General features: G+C 34.2%; 7 protein-coding genes across 7 annotated transcripts; 4 read left to right on the forward strand and 3 right to left on the reverse strand.

Annotated features, from left to right (window-relative positions):
- Positions 1 to 113: 113 nt before the first annotated feature.
- Positions 114 to 425, forward strand: TRIADDRAFT_23529 (expressed hypothetical protein; the record flags this gene model as incomplete). Its single annotated transcript, XM_002111525.1, has 1 exon — positions 114 to 425. One exon carries the CDS (start codon positions 114 to 116, stop codon positions 423 to 425), a length of 312 nt encoding a protein of 103 aa, XP_002111561.1.
- Positions 426 to 1,650: 1,225 nt separating this feature from the next.
- Positions 1,651 to 4,668, reverse strand: TRIADDRAFT_55713 (uncharacterized protein; the record flags this gene model as incomplete). The annotated part of the gene is made up of 4 exons (XM_002112023.1): positions 1,651 to 2,154; positions 2,235 to 2,326; positions 2,562 to 2,681; positions 4,593 to 4,668. The coding sequence occupies 4 exons, from the start codon at positions 4,666 to 4,668 to the stop codon at positions 1,651 to 1,653; spliced, it is 792 nt and encodes a 263-aa protein (XP_002112059.1).
- A 615-nt stretch (positions 4,669 to 5,283) lies between these two features.
- TRIADDRAFT_55714 (uncharacterized protein) lies at positions 5,284 to 8,652 on the forward strand (the record flags this gene model as incomplete). The annotated part of the gene is made up of 12 exons (XM_002111526.1): positions 5,284 to 5,394; positions 6,186 to 6,256; positions 6,454 to 6,571; positions 6,735 to 6,817; positions 6,894 to 7,002; positions 7,035 to 7,172; positions 7,308 to 7,385; positions 7,471 to 7,535; positions 7,645 to 7,760; positions 7,937 to 8,015; positions 8,262 to 8,426; positions 8,553 to 8,652. The coding sequence occupies 12 exons, from the start codon at positions 5,284 to 5,286 to the stop codon at positions 8,650 to 8,652; spliced, it is 1,233 nt and encodes a 410-aa protein (XP_002111562.1).
- A 1,798-nt stretch (positions 8,653 to 10,450) lies between these two features.
- Positions 10,451 to 11,968, forward strand: TRIADDRAFT_55715 (uncharacterized protein; the record flags this gene model as incomplete). The annotated part of the gene is made up of 4 exons (XM_002111527.1): positions 10,451 to 10,521; positions 11,138 to 11,264; positions 11,364 to 11,539; positions 11,905 to 11,968. The coding sequence occupies 4 exons, from the start codon at positions 10,451 to 10,453 to the stop codon at positions 11,966 to 11,968; spliced, it is 438 nt and encodes a 145-aa protein (XP_002111563.1).
- A 1,300-nt stretch (positions 11,969 to 13,268) lies between these two features.
- Positions 13,269 to 14,554, reverse strand: TRIADDRAFT_24325 (uncharacterized protein; the record flags this gene model as incomplete). The annotated part of the gene is made up of 3 exons (XM_002112024.1): positions 13,269 to 13,370; positions 13,668 to 13,867; positions 14,503 to 14,554. 3 exons carry the CDS (start codon positions 14,552 to 14,554, stop codon positions 13,269 to 13,271), a joined length of 354 nt encoding a protein of 117 aa, XP_002112060.1.
- Positions 14,555 to 16,897: 2,343 nt separating this feature from the next.
- TRIADDRAFT_23726 (uncharacterized protein) lies at positions 16,898 to 19,880 on the forward strand (the record flags this gene model as incomplete). Its single annotated transcript, XM_002111528.1, has 14 exons — positions 16,898 to 16,971; positions 17,176 to 17,287; positions 17,431 to 17,516; positions 17,621 to 17,654; positions 17,754 to 17,819; positions 18,008 to 18,076; positions 18,165 to 18,234; positions 18,358 to 18,398; positions 18,607 to 18,694; positions 18,843 to 18,901; positions 19,031 to 19,227; positions 19,347 to 19,460; positions 19,568 to 19,666; positions 19,760 to 19,880. Coding segments are annotated over 14 exons (1,230 nt in total), but the record flags the coding sequence as incomplete, so codon positions are not given.
- Positions 19,881 to 20,644: 764 nt separating this feature from the next.
- Positions 20,645 to 22,337, reverse strand: TRIADDRAFT_55718 (uncharacterized protein; the record flags this gene model as incomplete). The annotated part of the gene is made up of 6 exons (XM_002112025.1): positions 20,645 to 20,724; positions 20,920 to 21,000; positions 21,030 to 21,065; positions 21,136 to 21,210; positions 21,349 to 21,421; positions 22,230 to 22,337. The coding sequence occupies 6 exons, from the start codon at positions 22,335 to 22,337 to the stop codon at positions 20,645 to 20,647; spliced, it is 453 nt and encodes a 150-aa protein (XP_002112061.1).
- Between the last annotated feature and the right edge of the window lie 2,015 nt (positions 22,338 to 24,352).

Below are 24,352 nucleotides of genomic sequence, written 5' to 3' on the forward strand. Positions count from 1 at the left end.
TCATTAATAATTCATGAAGAACTAAGGAAAGAGTATAAATAGGTAGTTTGCGCGCAGTTTGAAACTTAATCGTACTCGTTCTAGTACAAGTGCAACAATTTCAATTCTTCATTATGAGTGGACGTGGTAAAGGAGGCAAAGGTCTTGGAAAGGGAGGCGCAAAGCGTCACCGAAAAATCTTAAGAGATAACATCCAAGGTATCACCAAACCAGCAATTCGTCGTTTGGCTCGCCGTGGTGGTGTTAAGCGTATCTCTGGTTTAATCTACGAGGAAACTCGAGGTGTCCTCAAAGTTTTCTTGGAAAACGTAATTCGCGATGCTGTTACTTACACCGAGCACGCCAAGAGAAAGACTGTCACCGCTATGGATGTCGTCTATGCTTTGAAACGCCAAGGACGTACCTTGTATGGCTTTGGTGGTTAAATTTCTTCAACCGTCAATGCATTTTAATATAAACTCAAAAACCACAACCCAAAATTTTAATCTAAAAATTGAGTAATCAATTCAACGGCTTTTTTTAAAGCCACAATCATTTCAAAAAAGAATTGACTGAAATCAATCAACCTTGATTCTGTTTTAATTCATTGACTTTGCTGCGGTCATGATTAGTCTACAATAAATGTTATATAGCTTTTTGAGTACTGTACAGTATTTTACTGTACTTCTACGATGGAAGTCTGCAACTCTTAAAGGTGTATGCAACAATGCTAAAATCAAAATCTTGATAGTCTCCGTTACTAGAGTGTACAGTATAATGTACATCAAGATGGCTGAATGTTTTTATGCATATTGTGAAAGTTGGAAGACTTTGTTACAACTTCAAGCTGTAAAGAAATAATAACTAAAGTGAAGTTTTATGCAGCGATGTACTTTTTTACTGCATTGAATATTTAGAGTCCTGTACAGTACTGTACTGTATAAATAAATATGGCATATATCGTTATAGATCAATTAAAAAATATATATTTATTACAAACTTTTGCACGCGATTCGGCAATGTTTATCCAGAACTCGATAGTTACTATATTCGTATGTAAAAAGGCTGTAAAAATTTTAAACCAATGAAATAAAGACCTGACGATGTACTGTATACTGACTGTACTGTACTGTACGTATAATAATGTTGTAAACAGCGAACAAAAATCATTAGCTACTTATAATCTACAAACTTAGCAAAGGCTGTAACATTATGATTGAAGTAATTACGGCTTGATCACTCCCACGATACTTGCATTCAATGAATGAATGTAATTGCGACATCGCATAAACTTACATAATCTTTCTAGTATTCATAACTACTGTACGTAAAACGTGATCTCATAAAAACGAGTTTCTAACGCTATAAATACATTGCATACCAATAAATTTATACAAATCAGCAGTTGCTTGTTACAGTATTTGTTACGATAGGTTATAAGTATAAATATATTAGCATAGCACGATCTTTGGCAAGCTTGCATACGTACATTTTATACGTATTCATGTTTATAATTAATTAATTAGCAGGTTCGTAAATTCGCTTATAAAGAGAAGCCAATTCAGAATCCGCAGGCTATATATCTATTCTGTAGTCAAGTTTGTTTGTAGGTAAGGCTAGTGATAAAGTCCAGTACTGAGTACTGTGCTACGACCGCGACCAACGTTGGGGCTATTTTGCTCGGCCATTTTGAGTAGCACAATTGGCTTTAGTCCATTTCATATCATCTGCACGAGGTGCGACGCCAGTTAGCTTTTCAATAATGTTCTCTAGCTTATTCCAAAATCCTATAACTTCTAATGGATAGTTAAGCCATCCCGTTGTTATGCAATAATAAGTATCGTGAGGAGCCACATGGTGAATTTTATGGTGTTGTCGAGGTAAAATTACGTGGTGGTTTTGCAGCCATTCAACCAATGGCGGTAAACCGTAATACGAATGAGCCCACTTATGAATTTGATTTGTAAATGCTACAAAGAGGGTCACGGCAAGGATAAGATATTCAAGTGTTATCCAGTCCATCGCTACGTTGGAGTCTTGATAATAAAATCTGTAGAACTGATTCGATAATACTAAAGCAGAAGTGAGAAAATTATCTCCATTTGTTTCCACAAAATCGTGTCGGGTGATAGCTGTTGCATCCACATGATGTTCTCGGAAGCCGCGAATTAAAGCCTGATGTGATAGTAATATTAGTATTTTTCAATAAACTAACCTACCCAAAATAATGAATTAGTGTTGATAGCTACACTTACGTGTCCGATTACTGGCAAGTCGATAGAGCCCCAGGTATCGCATCCCCAGTGGACTGCTCCAGAGGCAAAATCAGCAACTAAAATTCCGCTTACTATCAAGATCATAATCATAAGACTGAATTAAGTGATTTCACAATACAGTCATGACGCAATTCATGATAACACTATTTATCAATGTTTGCGGCAATGACCAAGGAATCAGGATACAGTGTTAAAGAGGAAAATTGAATATTCATACGCTGGTGATCATAGGTACCAACGCGCACTATTGTTACTAACGGATTTTACTATTATCATGCTCTGCTCCAGGAAGAATCATTGACTTACATATTCCAATAACGAGGCTTCCAAAATGATTCCATTGGAAATGCTTAAATAAGTAGGCTACGTTTATACTCCAAAGTATAAAAAACACAGCAATTGATAATATTTCCTGTGTTCTTTTAACTAATTACAAAAATAATAGAGATGTCAACGATACTTAATAGAATTAATAATGTTAATAGCAATTTTATGATTACGCATTAAGTAATAGTGTTGTCATGATTACGATCTATGTGTCAGTAATTTACAGTTCAATTGACGTACTGTATATTTATCAGTTATCCGTGTACTGTATTTGGAATTTTCTCAGCCTTCTCAATACGCTGGTATATTTAACTTACACGTAGCTACTACAGTATAGTGTATTGCTTTAAACTAGATTTAACGCAATGGGTATTCATTAATCAATTGATAAACAGAAATCACTGCAGGCAAAAGTGTCAGTATACAGTACATAAAATTGGAAAAAGTATTTAGCACGTATTAAGAATAAAATTACTACAGTATTTTAAATCTCAACTCTTAGCTCTCTACTGAATTGTCAAGCATGTCAAAAATAAATTTCAGCAGTTTATTTTTGCTTATTGCTAATGATTAATTAAATAATAATTAATGAAGGTTATATAGGGGGATATAAATTTGAAGAATCCATTGTGACTAAACTTTATTCGGAAGAGGCTATTCTGTACACTGTACAGAACTGTATTTGGTTAGATTATTAATCAATGATATCATCAGATCTATCCTTCAGCGTTGTTCCCAATTAAATGTTGAATGTTATATATAACATACTTAATGTACAAAATTTTTAACTCTTGTATGCTGTACTAAGCTTACAAAGTACACTAAATTGCGTAATCGGCGTCATTAATGAAATTCTAGCTTTTACGCTGAACAACTACATCATTTAGGAATATTCTATCCGTATTCTGTTAAGTTATTTTACTGACTATTCTATCCAATCATTTCGTTAAAATATGGAACCAATAGGTTCGCATGCATGTAGTCTCCTTCCAAGACACAAGCATGTTGATTTTCAATATAGATGGAATCCAGTAGTTGCTCAAATTCATGCTTCAAGCCAATCCTCGGTACAGGACAGTATTATTATTATTATTATTATTATAATCAACAAACGTATCAGGTAATGTTAGTACCGGTGTACGTCACAGCTGTTCATACTAGTGCACACAAAGTCATACACTCCATTGTACAGTATAAGAGCATGGTCACGCCACTTACAGGGTCACGTATTAATATACAATTAATGTGCTGTACAGGACTGATCTAAAGACGTGAAAGCGAAAATGGGTATGGAACTGGAAATTTGACATGTATGGCAATTTGCAAATAGTACATTGCTGTGCCCACTTTTAAACTTACGATACAGTGCTTATAATACTGTTTTACCGCCTATATCCAATGCATCAATAATGGAAAGCCTTACAGACATAATCATTGTACGCGGTTCAAGAAGTTGCATACGTAAAGTACATTATATACAGAACAGTAAACGTTGATGAGGTTCATTAGATTGAAATAGCGTTGTAGGACCAATGTTGATCCTAGTTCTACTATACGCAAGATCGTTCTTGGTATAGGATAATGGGTAGGGAAATTGCACGTTTTATATTCAATCATCATTGCCATTATCCGAATTACAGGTCTATTTCCTTACTGTTCCATCATTGGAAATGGATCACTCGCTAATGTCTTGTGATCCAATATGGGCCCTTTTATTCATTTGCCTTTGTTTTGTGAATCATCTCATCGCTAAATATGGCATGTTCATTAAAATATTGTATATCGAACAAAAAAATGTTTCAGGCTCATAAAAAAAGGTATACTAGATATCTTCACAGTTCATAGCAGTTCAAATTGCAGCTTTAACTAGCTTGACTAATTACCTACTGTAATGTAAGAAGTTCTTAGAACTGATCGATCGCAGTTATTAACAGTCAGTGTAAACGGATAACGTACACAACCATACATACAGTACATTCTTATATCATAGTTCATGATTGGGCTACTTACAAGGTGCGCTGCCTCGAGCAAGTTGAGTTTTAACACCTTTATTTTCCTGCCGTTTGATATATTTGGTGGAAGTCATTGATCAAGCTAAATTGATTTAATCTTGAACGTAAGAATGATAACTCCAATTTTGTTGAGGTTCCAGTGAATCATCACCATTCCTCTGCTAATTTATGAATAGGCAAGACGAAACCAACGCAGTTTTAAAAGTGTGTACGAGCCTACTGTATCAGTAACAGTACCATGTACAGAGTACAGTACTAATACAGTGTACAGTATTACACTGTACTGTACTGTACAGTACTGGATACTGTAAGCGGAAATACTGTAGACTCCTCATGGCCCTCGTCTGAACTTTTCTCAGACCGTCAGGTCTATTCTCAGGTCTAATAGAGGTCTTGACGGTCTAGTCTGGTCATGGTCTGGTACGGTATATCCAGGCTGTACTGTATAGTCTGTATTATCGACATTTCGATCCAAATCGGGAATCTACCTTGAGCCGGTACCGGTACCACATTCCGACAACACAACACAAGAAATGATAACAAACCCATTTGGGCCTTGACGTTCTGGAGCAGTTGCAATAGTGTTTGTTTACTATCTAGATGTTAGTCTGTCATGGTTGTAGTTTGATCGAGAACTACTGATAGCAGTGCTACAATATTGTAGGGTATTTCATATCTTAAGGTTAAGGATGCCATTTTCTGTAGACTTTCCAATTCCACCATTTGTAAAACCCCGGTGTGGTCATGTCGCTGTATATTATAAAGAACGAGTCATACTTTGGGGAGGTTATTATAATGACGTAAGTGTTGCATAATTGAATTAGCTGCTGTAATGAGTTAGGTTAAAGTTTCCAAGGAGTATTTAGTAATTGTAAGTTATATGTAATGTGGAACTACGCTGAAATGGACTATTGATGGCTTTCAATTGAAAGTGTTAATGGTTGTAATGTAGAAATTGGCTCCACTTTTTGTCCACTTTTCTCATAGCCGACTGTACAGTACAGTATACTGTACTGTACACTCTGCAGTATACAAGTATACAAAACCGAAAAACACTATCGACGTTAATATTATTATGCAGTATTTGGAATTATCACTTCAGAATACTTTTTCCTTATAGTTTCCTGTCAGACTTGCACGCGGTATGAGTGAGATTTCGAACGTTTGTAGGTTTGTACGATACTACAATGAATATTGAAGTCAGTAAAGAATAGAAATACAACAAGCAATAAGAATGAGCGAAAGAAATAGTGCCTTGTTGGGATTACTTCTATTATACTATATAAGATCCCTTTTACCAGGACAGTAATGCTGCTGATGTATTAGCCAAGTATGCATCTGTTGATGCTGTACAATAGTTTCATAACTGAGATAATGGATGGGAATGATCCTTCATTAATCCTATCATACATAATACAATTATACGCGTATGCAATGTACGTGATAAGTTAAGTGATGATTGATCAAGGACGATAAGTGATATCGTTATTTACTGCACGAGTATGTGATGCACTTTAGATTTGTAAGTATACCATAGCAAGTACAGTTGATTGTAGGTTTAGTTCTAATCTTAATGTTTATTTCGTTTCAGCCAACCACCAATCGTGAATCATACATTAATTGTGATCAATTAGACATCTACAATCCATATACGGGGGAATGGTTAGTGCTTAAATCTTTTATGCACAAACAATAATGTCATCGCGAAATCTATACACGCATATGCTGCTGCATATAACGTGTTGATGGCTTGGTGCATGGGATAGATAAAAATGTTAATTATAAGTATTTAGCTCACATCTATGTGTTTAGTTGGATGCAAAAAGAATTGAAGTGCTTACGCTTGTGTGATTTATAAGGAAAACTAAAAGACTGACGGGTACTTTGCCTAGTAACAACTGTTGCTCAGTTGGATGTGTGTTAAATGGTTGCCTGTACGTTTTTGGGGGAGAGGTGAATAATTGCACAAGCTCAAAAGTATGTTGATATTACAATAACTGTCATTCTTTAAAATACTGTAATAACGTACTCGGTAGTATCGTATATTGATTTTAACGATAATTAGTATGGGTGTATGCCTCTAGTATCATGGTACTAACTGTAGCTCCAATACTCTTAGTTATATGCCATTGATTTAAAGACATTCCTGGTCAAACTGCTAAGCACTTCGGGGGATATTCCATCTCCACGTAATAAACTATGTTGTTGGAGAGAAGGAAACAAGTAAGTTCCTTGCTGTGTACCAATTACAATATATATTATTTGATCAAACAGTTTAATAAAATTTTACAAATTTTAGGATGTATGTATTTGGTGGATACTGCAACATGCGAGATTATGTCCATGAAAATGGACCTTATAAGATTGTTAAGGATACCTTTTCGTACAGAGTAGATCTATTTGAAAATGTATGGACAAGTATTGATACATACTTTCGTAGAGATGCGATAATCCTCATAACGAACTTAAAGACTTAAATTTTCAATTCCAGCTCTCAAGCTGTTACGGTTGGAGTAATGAGTTATACCAATTTGATACAGTTCGAAACGAATGGAGTTTAGTTCATACGGACATAAAGGTAGCATTTATTATTTATTGTACCATTAATATTTTTGGATTTGAAGAACTAAAATTTGCACCTTATGGTTCAATCTCACTACGTTTAATAGTTGATTATATGATTATCGGCAATACCTGTTTTGCAATTTATTAGGATTTACCGGTACCAAGGGCAGCTCATAGTTGTGTAAAGATTGGGAAAAAGGTTTATATCTTTGGTGGTAGATTTCAGGTATCTATAATTAATAAGAGTGATGTTTTTAATCAAGTGGGTCTAGTGATAACCAAGATACATTATGTACATTTTACCATACTAGGAACGGCGTAGGAATGATTTATTTTGTTTGGATATGCAATCATTAACATGGAAAACTCTCAAACCGTACGTCTTAATTACTCTAAGCTATTAATAGTACTGTGCAATCTTGAATGTATAATTTACTGATATCACAGCCAAACAATCAGTAAAGCTGGTAGCTGTGTTACAACAGGGACACACAGGATTGTGAAAATGAACCAGTTGGACGGTCATGGCATACGCTCTCACCCATTAATCGTGATAAGTTACTGCTCTATGGTGGTTTAGGATCAAGTGGGGAGCTTTTAGGTTAGTTATTGTTTGAGTACAATTAAGATGACTGAAGTACTTGTTATATAAATATTCGACGATGTTTCTCGAATATGCCGGTCTAGGTTACTGTAGATAAAGTAATCGTTTTCGCGCTAACTACATATTCATAATACAATAATTTTTTTAATAATATTTGCGACTTAATGGAACAGAAAATGATGCTTGGATCATCGACTTTTCTGACACAATATTGAAATTCAGAAATTTACGTCCTTCCTTAGAGCAGTCTGGGTAAATAAATCTTAATAATGGTATACATAAGCAGTATATAACGACTGCATGTACAATGTACACTAGTTACTAGATTAAATGTTGAAGTCATTGAGAACATCACTGGATATCTTATCCGTAGAAAAAGTTTTGAATTTTAGTTTTAGAACCCTCAATCGACTCTGATAGCCCAATACTGACTTTTATCGCATTTCAGGAGTCTATTTTTGTGTACATAACTAATATGTAGCTGATTAATGTTGATAGTTTAACAACTGAAGAAAAAAATCGGCTTTGGCATGGTGCCACGCATACTTCTAACATAGGAGAAGTACATATATCTGGAGGATATGCTGATACAATATTTCGATCTCGTCCACCACTAAGTAGAAATGTTTTAACTTTCCGTGATAGGCCTTTGCCTCTTTACAAGTGAGTGTTAACTGCTGATTTCTATTGTTCTTCATTGTAATTATACCATTGATATTACTTATACCTATACTAATGGTTTTGCAGCTGATAGGTAGACTGATAAAAAATCTTATTTCTTTGTAACAGATTATGTCTAATTAAGATTATGAGGCAATTGAAGTTTTATGAGCCAGTAATTAAGAGTCGTGGTGATGGGGAATTGATGGATTTAATTCGTGGCATATAACAAATCTAAATTTTCGGTTATAGTTATTTTTATATCTTTTAATTATCACATTACTAGTGCTTATGAGTATATAGTACGGAATGTGGGTTGAAAGTTTGTTTGTAATAACTTAATAACTTAATTTTAAGTAAGAGCTGCATTTTTGAGATGGCCAATCGATATTTGTATTGGTGGTAGTATTTTGTCATTACGTATGTATAAACTGTTCCACTTGTCAGACAATTATTTATATGCTTTCGTAGTTTATGTACTTATTACAGAATTGTGAAATGGCATAACGATATATTAAACCGATGGAGAATTGCATATCAGCCATATCATTTGTCAGAAATCCTGGTCAAGGGGTTATCTGGAATTATGGTCAAATTGATACTTTGAAGCCTCACAATACCGTAAGAAATATAACGTGGTTGCAAATCACTTATGCCCGTAGTAATATTTTCGGATAAAAAAATAGGCTATACGGTAGATAGCAGTGTATTGCATCAGATAGCCTTACAGCGTAATCTTTGTTGATTCACAGTATGCTATACGTATACTAATGGATCTCTGTAGTCTGTATGTTGATTTGTAAACAACTAGCACGGAGAATGCGTAGTCGCTTGACGCTAGTAAGATATCAAACATTGTGCAGCGCAGGTGCTCGCGTTCAGTGTTTGCTACATTGAATGAATAGCTATTAAAATTTGGCGAGAAATGTTGCAATCGATGAACTTTATTTAAAATTTGAAGTGATGGAACCATCAAATTTTAAATTTACTATTAATAAAGTTATTTGAGCTTTAATTGCATTGGTATAATCTTCATGGCAATAGTAAGGTAACGTTGTAAAGTGGATATGTACAATGCAGATGAAATCACCTTTGATGTATATTATACAGTATATCTGCTATATATTTTTAATTATACGATTACTGTATATGTACGTCTAGCCTATGGGAATCAATAAAGATAAAGAAATCCATAGATATTGAATGGAATAAAGGGAAGTCCGTCTCCTTTTTGCTAATCACTTTTACACAAGTATTAACGCAATAACTTGAGCTTAGATAACCCTTTATTACGAATTCGATTATAGTAATATTATTACAGTAGTCTCAAAGTCTACTAGTTCTACTTCTGTAAGTTAGACGACAGAACGATAACATCTATGTGAAGGCTACTTCGCTACAAATATACTGAATATATATCTGCTATATATCTTTAATTCTACGATTACTATATATGTACGTCTACCCCATGGGAATAAATATAGATGAAGAAATCTATAGACAGATTTTAAACAAAGTCTACTAGTTCTACTACTGTAAGTTAGACGACAGAACGATAACATCTATGTGAAGGCTACTTCGCTACAAATATACTGTATATATGTATATCTGCTATATATCTTTAATTCTACGATACGTCTACCCCATGGGAATAAATATAGTTGAAGAAATCTATAGACAGATTTTAAACACAGGTAGTAACAGTGTTGTACAGTGTACAGTGTACAGTACTGCTCAATTGTACTGTACTCTACTGTACTGTACTCGGGGCACGGTCAATGACTACTAGTGTACAGTATGAAACATTGGTACCAAATCATATGAATGGAAAGACGGGTTAAAGAAGGTTTTCCTTGGGGATCCCTGGTACTGTACTGTACCAGATAGCCAGTTCTCTTCTAGTGTATGACTGTCAATTCGCCATCAGTAATTTTGCTGCAGTGCATTAGATGAGTTTTGGTTGGAAATTGGTTGTGATTAATCCTCAAAGTTGGTCTTACGAAAGGTAGAAATAAAGCAGTTTGGCAATGGAAAAGAAAAGTGACGATAGCAGGGCATGGAGACTGTTTATTGGGAACATGGACAGGCGTTTGACTGAGTAAGTATATAGAAAATCACCTTGCAGGAGATGCGGTGAAAATGCAACACTACTAAAGTATTCTGTACTGTAATTGATGTCAACATAAATGTAAATTAAGCACTAGACTTTTCGTCAATCGTTAGCTTTGAATGCGAATAACTCTATTAGAGATAGTGAGTTGTTCATCAGCAGACAATGATTGGCTTGTGCAACTATAGAGAGTTAAATTTAAAGTAGAAACTGACACAGAACATCCAATGTGCAACGGAATATTGTGATCACTACAGTACTTAGAAACACCTACTAGCAAATTTGTCGTAGTATTATTCGTGATGAGTAGTCAAGATTAGAATAGCGTGCAAGTATGGTAAGATTAACATATTACCTTAAGCCATACTCGTTTACAATTTATTTGTACACAAAGTCATCCCCTGATTGGGATCGCAAAGTAGAGTACAGGGAAAAGTAATCGTAATCAATTGATTTTATAAAATGTCTTTATTATTGAGTAGAACCGTTAGTAATCATGCTACATACTATGCGCTTATATATTATACTAGTGAAATAGTGTAATTACAAAATTGCAATGAATTGATAAGTGGAATACATTTCCAATTTCGGTTTTGCTCAACAGTGCCGATATACTAAAATTAACCTCCAAATACGGAAAAATAAAAGCCGTTTCTGAAAGGATTCCAAAAACCGGACCCAAGAAAGGGAGGCGATTGAATTATTGCTTTGTGGATTATGAATCGGAAGAGGTTATTTTTAAATAAATTCTTGAGTCGTATTTTATGGTATGTTATATGATTGTGATAACAGTTAGAATTTCAATGGCTATGTTTTATTTCTTAATTAAGGCTGCTGACAAGGCTAGGATCAGTTTGAACGGGAAAATCATTGGATTCAAGATTTTACAAGTTCGATGGGCTAGGCAATCTGGCTATCCAGAACTAACTATGATTACGGGTACCGGCAAACGAAAGTATGATTGTAATGAAGGCAATAGGGTAGCTTCAATATCACGAAATTTAAGGTGAGATTTTAACGTAGGGCTAAGAAACGAGACCACTACGCAGTACTGTATAGTTTTGTTGTTGATTGACTGGAGTTTGCGTAACGATTTTGAAACTTGTACTGTATAGTATGTACGTTGGCAATTGAAAAGTTCTGACGCTACGTCTTTGATTATATTACTTTTCTAAATGTTTCATTTATGGCTAATAGTGGATTATACTAAAGTGCTACGTCTGCGTAATACATAAATCTGATTAAATTATCGCATCTACTTATAGATAATCAGTAAATATCGTGAAAACTCTAATTCTGCAACCAGTACTAGTAGTTCCTCTGTTGTAATTCGTTCTTTTTAATTTATTTTATATGGGTTCCGTGCTGCAGGGCTACTACTACAATGGTCGAAGTCATCCAGAAAAAGTTAAAGTCTATGGAAAAAAAAGGATAAAAGATATTTCCTCATACTAACTTCCACATGAATAACCTAATCAAATTTTTGTAAATATCTACATCAAGTGTAATATATCAAACGTTTTTGGCTTATTTTAGTTGTCATTCACATCGTTTATTTCTACTTCGATATTATGCAGTATGATAGCATAACTAGTGAATAGTCGTGCCTTTAATAAGAAGGAATGACAAAGTAATCTATGTACTTACTGTAAGGTATGGATATGAGAAGAAGTCGTCGTTGTCAATAATGCTTACGTATTGTAGTAAGGCGTAATGTTATAAATATACACCAATTCTGATATAAACTATCTTATTGACAATATTACAGAAATGGACATGTTTCCCACTTCATAGTTTACATGTATGCGTGCTAATTAGAGTCCTTGCAATTAACCGTGATGACCGACTTCTGAACGTCGGTGTTAGATCATTTTAACAGCAACGTATTATTTACCGACATTTTTAATTATAAGAAGACATTCATATTGATATGGACACATCTTGATATATGTATTTACACATTTAAAGTGCAAGCCTTTTATCCTAAAGATAGAAAAATATTTATTTTATTGTACCAAACGATTTGAGTTACTTAATTTTATAGTATAAATAATCGTTATCAGTTTAATTTTCGTTTCTAGATTCTGTCACGACGTTCAACATTTTTATAACGTTATAATAATGTAATAAAAGCGATACATTTTAAACTAAAACTATACTTTGCTACGAAGAATGGTTTAAGATTTACAATCCAAAAGTTAGTACAGTGTAGACTCAACGATACATGGAATGTATTAACAATCTTGCATCTGAGTTGTGTTGTACTTTATGCGAAGTGAAGGCTTACAACATATCTGATCTTGAATTACTTCAACATGGAAAGCAATGCAGTAAATAATGCTAATAGTAATAATGTATAGGATTAGATAAACTGTAGGATATAAGAAATTACCTTAAAAAATAGTTACGTTAAACTCACTCAAAGTGAACTGAAAATCAGTATAATTTTCGTACATCTCACTCTCAGTTAAGTCTAAGAATAGAAAGAAGCATATTTTGGCACTATCACACATTTGCTAAACTATTAATTATTCATTATTTGTTGTGCAAACGCTAATGCTATATACTTGCAAATATATACGTATATATAATAGTAAATTTACAGCTTTTATACAGGATGATGAAAGTAGAATAACCAGGCTTGCCGGCGTATCGGAAGTTGGATAATAGTTTAATCACATGAGTATTTCAAAAGCAGTGTCATGTATGAAGGATTGATCTTAAGGCAAAGTTGACTATGCCCTTGTTTGACCTTCTGATGTGGATTTTGGGCCATCCTTTAATTTATAAGTATCTCGCTTCAAGATACCTAGCAAGGCTTGAGAACTCTCTAGGATCTAATATATAAATATTTCGTATTAAAATTCATAAATTCCTCTACTAAATGTAGTTAAAGCCGGAAGTAGATACTACAGCATAGGGATCATCGTGAGACTATCAAACTAAGGCAATTGATTGACATAACAAAATGATAGTGTTACAGTATGATGAATACTAGAGACCCATAGAGACTTAGGTCTCTAGGGGTCTCTAATGAATACTATACAAAACTGCATAGACAACCATTTTGATATGTCATGTAACACTGAAACTTTAAAGTAACAACGCAGGATTGCTGTATTCGGCTAACTTACTTTCATGTAAGCCCCTTCAGTTTCAGCTATAGTCTTATCAAATTCATTTCTATTCGCCATTTTCTTTGCCAAACTTTCATTAATTTTAGCCAGTTTTTCGGTTAAAATTCTGATATCATTTTGTACTTTAGCTTTTTCTTCTTCTTCAGCTAAAATCTGGCGATGCAATTCATCACGTTTTGAGCAAAGATCTTCGATGCCTATCAGTTATTAAAATGATGGCAAAAATTATTTCATAAGTCGACCTTACAACCAACCGACTATTTTATAATATTGCACTTTGATGTAATCCGTCCGAATGATTGTATCGTTCAAAGAGGAGATAGTTTAATAATAGGGAAGAAATAGTAGGATAGCTAGGCAGGTGTACAGTACAACAATCGTTTTTCATTATATCTATCGACAGTAATTAAGTAGTGCTCGTAAGAGTTTACTTTAAAATGCTCTTTATAATAGTCTTTATGCTAAGAAGATGGCAAAATGCTCAACTGTGGATATCAAGGTTTCAGTAAAGCCAAACTAAATCGTATAAATACGAATTTGTTACTTCGTAGTTTTCATCGTATCTTTGAAACAGTATGCACTACTGGTGAGGGTATATTAAAAGCGTAATTTCGAGTATTTTTTCTAGGTATGTTATGGAGTATGTACGTATACAAGTCTGAGCCTTTCGTACCATTACTTTGTTTGTTGTACTGATTGATAGTCTAGAAATACTACGTTTAAGATAGAACATATACCACTGTAGCCTTAACCTTATTAGTGAATAAGAATGATTTACCCATTGAAAAATAATCACCATCGTAGTATCAGTAGCAAAGTAAAGACAACTTACATTTGACCAATTCGTTGTTGTATCCTTGTAAAGTAGCTCCTTGTTGTGCCATGTTTTCTAGATTATGCAATATGATAATTATTTACTAATATAGCAAGTGAAACTCAAGTATCAGCTAATAGCTGCTGTATGATTGTTGTTTCAATACTGTACAAAACTTTTGATTATCGCGTAAACAGTCAAAATGGCGCCATTCTACATTCTTACTGCGTGACAATCTGTTACTTTTTATGAATAGTTACAGCTTATAAATTATAGTATATCATCAGTCGATGCAAAGACACAGTCATTATGCAATACTATAACATATTCACTGTAATTACCTACAAGCTGTACCATGTAACTTATATTAATGATAAAATCAATGATAAACCACTTTACTTTACTTGTTATTGATAAATACGGATGGTAAGTAAGACCGATATTTGCAGTCATATCAACTGATGATCACTAGGATAATTCAATTCTATCTATCTTTTAATAATTACTACGTAGTCTATTGTAGGCCGAGATGGACAGTCATTTAAACGTAAAGTAAGTCTTATTTATAATCTATTTGATGACTACGAACAAGATTAATTCACTTCTTGCTCATTTCTTCATGCTTATCCACTAAGTTGTACGACTTTCAATCTTGATGAAATCATGATAACTAAGTTAATCTAGATTATAATATACGCGTATCTTACCGATTTTGTAGAACTTTTCGCTAGTCTTTCACACGCTCAAGTTATTTTAATTGGGTATAGAGTTGTTTTTAATGGATTGTATTCAAAGTTGCTTGAAGATTGGGAAAATAAGGAAATTCTTAATGCACCTTTGAAGTCAATGCAGTCTGGCTATTCGGAATCTAGTGACCGTCAGTAGTCCGGTGTCCGCGCGTCCGAGAATATGGCTAGTCTACTACTCATGACGCATAGAACGCAGTGGTCGTTATTATAGACTTTAGCTCGCAGCGAGTAGTGACACAGAGTATTTATTTTGGTTGCCCGCCAACGGTTGCTAAGATACAGCGAGAACTGAGCGCCGCCAGGCCCATCCTCTGATTCCTGCCCTGTCTACTGTAGCCTGTATTAGTTTGTGAAGAGTTGTTGATGGATACTGTATCATGCAGCTAGCATTCGCTCATATAAATACTATCAATTATGCTAGACCAGAGACCGTTTACGTTTGATCTAGCTTAAGTCTACCTGGCAAATTATTATCCATACAGTACCATAAAGTATAACGGAACTGATTTCAATGACCAATCATAACTCTCTCCTTACTGTTATGCTAAGATAAAATATGGCTAGTAAAGCCAATAATTATAGCAAGGTAATATATTATCCCATTTAATCATTATAACTATATAGAAGCATAGATACGTAGAATATCTTATTTCTTATGTTAAATTGCGTACGGACGCAATTAGTAGTTTATATTGCAGATTCATATACTAGTGAATGAATTAGTAGTACGTGCAATTAGTTTGTCGACTAATTTATATTAGCACAGTTACTTTACTCACTTTATTGCACCAACTAAAAGTTAATGACAGCGATGCAATTTAAACTTTTAAAGATTGATAAGTTCTAATGACTTCCTAATTGATCGTTATAGGCAACCAACAATCGAAATTACAATTATTGTAAGTATTTATAATCTGCTACCGTAAGTCAGCGGCATATTTGTTAGATAAAATTAAACTGTAATTAGATATGATTGCATTAATAATTAAAGTAAACCTAATAAATGGATTTGCAACTGCAAAACTCTTGATTTTCCATCGATGATATATAAAGTACTTTCCTCCAATCATAATCTGATCAGTTTCCTCGTCCATTTTATACATTAATTAATATTAGGTAGTCTGTATTACGTACTTAAAAAGTTCATCATGATGATATCACTTATTTTATTGTAAGTAAAGTTAACGCATATCATAATAAAAATATTAAAGCAGAATATCATTGGCACAATATAACTGAGCAATATAGTACAATACAGTACGTTTATTTATGCGATGTCGTTACTAATACTTGATGCTCTGATTACGTTGTATTTATTTAATTATTATGGCAGAAATATTATTCTACGTTATGATATTGTATATCTTAAATAGTTGCCAGGAGAATTTTTTGGTTAAGTAAACTTAACAAATCACCTACGAATTAGACCATTTATCAATTTAAACTCTTTACTCTATCTTGCTACTCATAAATGACACGGACCTTTAGCAAATCGATCATTCCAACGGAAAATCACGTATGTTATATTTATCACAGTACTTTGTTTAATTTTGTGACTAATATTGCAATATAATATTACTCTCGGACCCTTAAGCTTTATTCTGATTTTATTATAACAACAAAATACTTATAATTTTGTCATTGGTTGCAGGGATAATAGAACTATACGATTTAAATGCAATCTTCAAAATACAATTATTGACGTCCTAAGAGATAGGGGATGGACAGAGGTTAAAGAGTAAGTGAAATAAGATACTAGCCTCCGCTATTATTATATTAATATTACAACACCTGAACTTTATATACTTAAATTGATACCGCAGCTACAGTAGATTAATTAAAATTCAGTTTGACTTCATTATTAGAGTATCAGAATAGTCTATGGAGTTTACGTTCAATATCTCTTGCTAATAGTGCAAAAAATAAATACACTATTTCATAGTGAAAGTGATTGGGATTTTTACTGGTGTGACGTCGGATGGCTGCGGGAAAACTTTGACCACATGTTTATGGAAGAACATGTTAGAATTTGTCACTTTCGAAATCATTACGAGGTAAAATTAGACAATTCTGAAAAATACTGCACTACTAACACGCTATTACTTATATACTACAGTATTTAATTACCGTGAATCATTTATACTAACATGAATATATCCTTTGATCAACAAATTCGAAATCTGCTGCCTACGTTCAGTTAACAAGGAAAAATCTTATGGCCAAGAATTTGAAACGATTACGCAAGCAAATCGAGCGTGAACAGGGGAAAGTAGAAGCTACCAAGTATGAATTTTATTGAGAATTTAAATTTAAATTTTAGTAGTGTATTTCATATGCGGTAGCTAAACCTAAATTAATGTCTTCATTGCTCTGGCAATCCATAAAAGGTGTGATTTCTTTCCCACTACCTATGAGCTTCCTGTAAGCGAATTGATGCATTATCTATTATGAATAAAGTAGTAAATTTAGGTATTAGATAAGTGTATGCTAACTTTTTTATGTGGTCTTATCTACCGTTAGTCTGAATTTCATATCTTTGTTGAGGAATTTAAGCGAAATCCTGGATCGACCTGGATCATGAAGCCTGTAAGTTTCCATACCTAACTCTAGACTTATTATTATTTCGAAATATAGACAATTCCAAGTTCCGGAAATTATTACGGTTTACACAAAGTGGCATTAGTTCAATCTGATTTAATTTAGCGCTGTTGTCTAATAATAACTGCTACACCTATAAAGTATTTGAGATTAGTTAATCTTGAAAAATAAATTAGGTCGCAAAATCGCAAGGGAAGGGAATTTTCTTATTTAGGAAACTGACCGATATTCCTGATTGGTGTAAGGTAACACCGCGATATCAGATTTAATCTGCTGTTACCTTCGGATCAAGAAGAGCTGTTTCATATATTGCATGATTTAATTTTAAACTAGAAAAAAGGGATGGATGCGCCAGACACTTATATTGTACAAAGATATGTAGAGTCTCCTTATTTAATTGGAGGTATTTGAATAAAGAATAATATTACTAACATACGAATAATATATGAATACTTTCATAAATGCTACATTTATACTTAAAATACGTAATAATAATGACTTGATATTAAATGAATTACAATCCTAGGGAGAAAATTCGATATGAGAATCTATGTTCTTGTCACCACGGTAAAATGTTTGTTGTTATATATTTGCTGCAATTGTCATTGCTACTTAAAATTTTAAACTTTTTTTGACAACTGTTAAAGATATTATTCTAAGCCTGCTGACTTACATAAAAACGATAATTCATTTTTATTACACCTCAATCTAAACATATTATTGTTATTAGAACTGGCCTACAGGTAAAATAATTATGCTTTCTATTATATTGCAGTATATTCCGATTAAAGCCTACTTATATCGTGAAGGATTTGCAAGATTTTCCAATACGCGTTATAACTTAGAAAGCATAGAAGACTCTTGTATGTACAGTATATTGGCTTAGGGTATTATGCAGCTTGCTGTCTACAATGACAGTATGAAATTTCTCGGCTATATTTTGAAACAAGAACGTAGACAGTTAGCTTTATTGCATTAGGATTGTAATTTTGATATAATCTCTCATGATAGATATTCATCTAACAAATGTTGCGATTCAGAAAACTGCACCTGATTACGATTCAGAAAAGGTAGGTGGTTAAATCCTTAGAGCTAAAAGTACATTTTCCAGAGTGCTTTGCATGTATTGGTAGACATTCAATCCTTATGACTTAAAGGAAAGTAAACTCTTAAGCATTCTCTTATTTTTGCCTTTAAAGGGATGTAAATGGTCCCTGGATTCGCTTAGAAAATACTTAACGGCTAAACATGGCATTGAAAGCCTTGAAACACTGCTACAAGCAATTACTAACATTTTTATAAAGAGTTTGCAAAGCGTTCAGCGAGTTATTATCAACGACAAGCATTGCTTTGAATTATATGGATTCGATATTTTAATTGATGCTAATTTAAAGCCGTAAGTTAATCTAGAAATCATAGCTTTTGTCCACATACCTTATCAAGCTTCTAATTAGTTGTTCTAAAGATGACCAGTCAATAGAAGACTAACGTGGAGTTATCATTTCATGATGTTAGTTGGCTATTGGAAATTAATGCCTCGCCGTCTCTAACCGCGAGTAGTCAATCTGATTATGAGATGAAAGTTCGTCTATTGGAAGATGTACTAAATGTGGTTGATATGGAAAACAAGTAAATGACAAAAGATTGCAATTTTAAGCTAATGTTTTGTTTACGTATTATAGTGATACAGTAAGGAGTATTTATCGTGTCAATATATTTTATTCCATTCGTTACAGGCTAACGGGCAAGGAGAAAAGAGTTGGTGGGTTCGATTTAATTTGGGATGATGGACCAGTAACTAAAGAAGATGTGGGCTTCGATTCGATTTCGTCGTCGTCCCTATATACGTCTAATGTGTTTCTAGGTAATAACTGTCTATTTCATCAATGAAAGTAGTAACTATTACACCTTATGCTGTACTACACTAGTTGCACTTTATTGATGATTATTAATATATACAAAGGGTGTCTGAATGATCGCGAGCAACAACTAAAGCAAATGTACAAGCAACAACAGAATAAGGCTGCAGCTACTCAATCCAACAATTGATCCGTATTTTAAGTCTGCTACTATATCGGTGGTAAAAGTGATGTTAGAAATTGATGTTTAATTGAAACTGTAACATTTTTTTAACGTACAATTTGGCATATACCATAATCCTGACAACATCTTGCGGATATTCCAAAAGGTTAAAATTGTGATAGCAATGAAACATTAGTACTGTATCATAGGATAATATTATTCTACCGTACACATTATACACATACTGTACGTACGTATTTGTAAGTTGTTTTTAACTATCTCTAACCTACTATGGGATATAAATAATACAATTAGCCGTTTTTCTTTAACCTATTATTATAACCGTGTTATTTTATTAATACTGTGTACAAAAGTAACAGATACATATCTTACATTTATTCATTCATAAATATTTTTAATCAAATTTGTAACATAAAGAAAGAATTCGAAATTTTGAATGTGAGTATAACATAGTAGCTTTAAATTATAGCTGCATTTCACAATTTAATATCTTATTGCTACCTAGAATGGAGATTACTGAGTAATGTTTTGTAGAAGAAATAGACATTATTTACAATAATTTGATATGATTAAAAGAAGACTTTCTGTAAAAGTAGTTTCCTCTTTCAATCTGATCGTACTAAGAAATTGGTGAGAAACTTACAATAAACAAAAAAATATCAATAGTCACAACTATTGTTTAATCGAAAGAAAAGTATAGTACAAATTATGTACAATACAAGTATTCCATGGCTGCTTCATCTGAGTAGATTTTCATGGTATTTGATCTGCTAATTACGTGCTTGAGTTACGTTCGAGAGTTCATCGCGACTTAAAGGTTTTAGATCGAATCCTTTACGTGGTTGTTTACCTACATGATCAAATAACGTATGAAAATGTTTAATTTTAAAACGTGAATAGTAGAATAGTATGCACGTATGACTATTTGCCGATATTTCCGTAGCTCGCCAAACATAGTTACGAAAAGAAATTAATAGTAGGTATTGATTATACAGATTTGGTACTTGTTAGCATCATATTTAAACAAGCAACAATAACAAGCTACCTTCCATTTCATATAGTTGTGCCATTTTAGGTTTCAAGTTCTCATGCAGTTTATTAATTTCGGCTTGAGTATTTTCTTGGCCTAAGTTTTTAAATGATATAGCATTTTACCTCCGCGTAGAATACTGCCATTACTACAAATTAAGCCTACGATTTACAACATACTTTTAATAGTATTGTTATAGTAATAATTCCGTTACTGCAACCTTAATCATACCTTTTTCTAGTAAATTTTGAATACTACCATTAGGCAATTCAATAAATGTATCGCCAAAGCACATCCACGATTGATCTTAAAGTTAGGATATTAAAATCGTTAATTATCCATCGAATAGGTGCAAACGGTTACACTATTTTATTAATTAGCTTATTCCTTTTTGGTGACTAAGAAGCAAGGATAATTAATCTACGTCTATGTCTTGGATGTTACTTGATTTATCGGTGTTTCTAATGCTGCGGAATGCTTCTCTGTGACCATTTCTTCGTTTATCAAGTGATACAATCTATAATTATAAAGTGTGTTGTTAGAACGATGGAGTAGCCATGCTCTACAGATAAGGTGAATGAATAAATTTCAAGTAAACCTTACTAACATGTACATTAGAACCAGTATTGTTACAGCAGCTGTACAATACGCGTATGTGAAGGAGGATTAAAGTAGATTTCAATTTTGGATAATTTATCGGATACTATACGTTACTATATACAGTACGAGTAGAGGACAACAGGATGTAGTACCATGTATATGGCGTAGTACTGCCCTTAGGAATACATTGCTGTAGGAATAGTTTAACACACGCCACTTCTATTCTGCTCACTAGAGTTGCAGCTACAATTAGTATCAAGCATGCAGTACTTACAGGACACTGTAACATAAAATCCAACAATTTGACTTTATTGGTCAAGGTGAAATATTGTTATTTACAAGGTAATGTACTATTTACGTCCAATCGACTGGTATGAGATACAGATACTCGTATGTTGATAGCTTGCGCTAAAGTGAACAGGTCTTGACTGAATTGTGCGTCGACAGCTTAAATACTTGCAACTGGCAAGGAAAGTGCAGTATGATAGGGATGATAACGAAAGGCGTTGTAATATTATATTTATGTATCCATATTCGCTTAATACAGGGCAGTAACTTTAGATCATGATATACTAAAGCACAAGTAGGTCTACATTATATGTGAAACTACTGTGCAATCCATTCAGGAAATGTAACAAACTACGTATTGCATAGGCAAGCTGACATTGAATATTTTCATCATAATCATTATAGAGAGTATTATCGTCGACTATTTTATACTATACCATTTGTTTATCCACGAGAATGTCTTCGGCTAAGATTTCAATATCGGTCATATACTTTAAAACCGCTTGGACAGCCTCGGCGGTCTCATCATTGTCGCTGGCAGCCATTTTGCAGGTCGATTCGATTGCAGTTTGGTTCAATATCTTATACAGTACTTTACATTGTACAATGTACAGTACAATGACAGACTCTGGCTTGTAGACCTTCGACACAAGCCCCTGGTACAGTACTGTTGTTCTACAGTATACTGTACTGCTGACTTCTACTTTCCTTCATGTTTCTAGTTGCATTGTCTGATTCTTCTTGCTACGGCCTCCAAAAAAAAGATGCTAATGCATACAGTAGTATGTTAGCTATCGAGCGGTTAGCGTTACTATACTAAGCGTGTACTCCATGTCAGGCTCACCCGTCATCATCAAGTGTGTCGCGCAGTCGGTTGACATCATGTTCCAGTCACACAGTGGCTGATTCTTCTTGATACGGCCTACAAAAAAACATGCTAATACATACAGTAGTATGTTAGCTATCGAGCGGTTAGCGTTACTGTACTAAGCGTGTACTCCATGTCAGGCTCACCCGTCATCATCAAGTGTGTCGCGCACTCGGTTGACATCATGTTCCAGTCACACAGTGGCTGATTCTTCTTGATGCGGCCTCCAAAAAAAGATGCTAATACATACAGTAGTATGTTAGCTATGGAGCGGTTAGCGTTACTGTACTAAGCGTGTACTCCATGTCAGGCTCACCCGTCATCATCAAGTGTGTCGCGCAGTCGGTTGACATCATGTTCCAGTCACACAGTGGCTGATTCTTCTTGATACGGCCTACAAAAAAACATGCTAATACATACAGTAGTATGTTAGCTATCGAGCGGTTAGCGTTACTGTACTAAGCGTGTACTCCATGTCAGGCTCACCCATCATCATCAAGTGTGTCGCGCAGTCGGTTGACATCATGTTCCAGTCACACAGTGGCTGATTCTTCTTGCTACGGCCTACAAAAAAACATGCTAATACATACAGTAGTATGTTAGCTATCGAGCGGTTAGCGTTACTGTACTAAGCGTGTACTCCATGTCAGGCTCACCCGTCATCATCAAGTGTGTCGCGCAGTCGGTTGACATCATGTTCCAGTCACACCTTTCGCTTGGCTCGGCTTTGCATTTTTGAACCACTTCCTAGCTTGCTTTGGCTAGAAGTTGATGCTGGTGTGTTAAAGAGAGATTGGACTCGCTGGACTTTTTCATTGCAGTTGAAGAAGTGAATATTAAAGGTATTTCAAGCAATTATTTCCACTGTAAGGTATCCAATCATCATTTCAATACCGGTATTGTAATAGGACGAGCAGAATTAACCATCCGGCAAACAAAAGGAGTCAAAACCACTGTAAATGTGCATTGATTCATCGACCCAGTAATGCCTCTTCTCTATCCTAGTCCAACGTCTTTTACTTGCCAATGGAGTTTTTTAGCACTGTCATTGACTTTAGAGGAAGAGATAGAGAGTGGACAATAAGTACTGTTGAATCCCTTCCAAGAAGGCGATACTCTATTTGAAAACAGATGGGAGAAAAGGCCATAAAAGTCTGGTATGAATATGCTAGTGGGAATCTCCAGTGTAGGATAGTGTATCATACAGCCAATACGGTACAATGGAATACACTCCAGTCGTATCCATATTCAATGTATAATCGTATTGCGTAAATCTAGTATCATTGCATTGGCAAAACACTTTCAATGTCCCAATACCATTCTTGTTTATTTTCACTCGACTTTCCTCTATTTTATTTTCAAACGCTTCATTTTCTGTCTCTAGTATTGAAATTGACAGAATTATCAAGGAAGTAAGTACTTGAACCAAAGCTATTTCTGTAGTCTTTCAAATATAATCTGGGCAAATTTCCTAGGCCGGTTGACTTGCCATGCTTTGCACTACACAAGTCCGACATTGTCCTTCTACTGTACGTAGTAACCGGCGGTACATACGTGTAGATCGATTGTCCCCCACTTACTGAAGAATAATTTTCCAATTTCCTGTCTTCTATCCTCATTGAATACACCTCATCCGTCCTATCTTGGTAGTAGTTATCGTTTCTTGTAAAGATCCAACTCGTTCATGATATC

The sequence above is a fragment of the Trichoplax adhaerens genome, genomic scaffold (assembly GCF_000150275.1).
Source record: "Trichoplax adhaerens TRIADscaffold_4 genomic scaffold, whole genome shotgun sequence".
Taxonomy (NCBI): domain Eukaryota; kingdom Metazoa; phylum Placozoa; class Uniplacotomia; order Trichoplacea; family Trichoplacidae; genus Trichoplax; species Trichoplax adhaerens.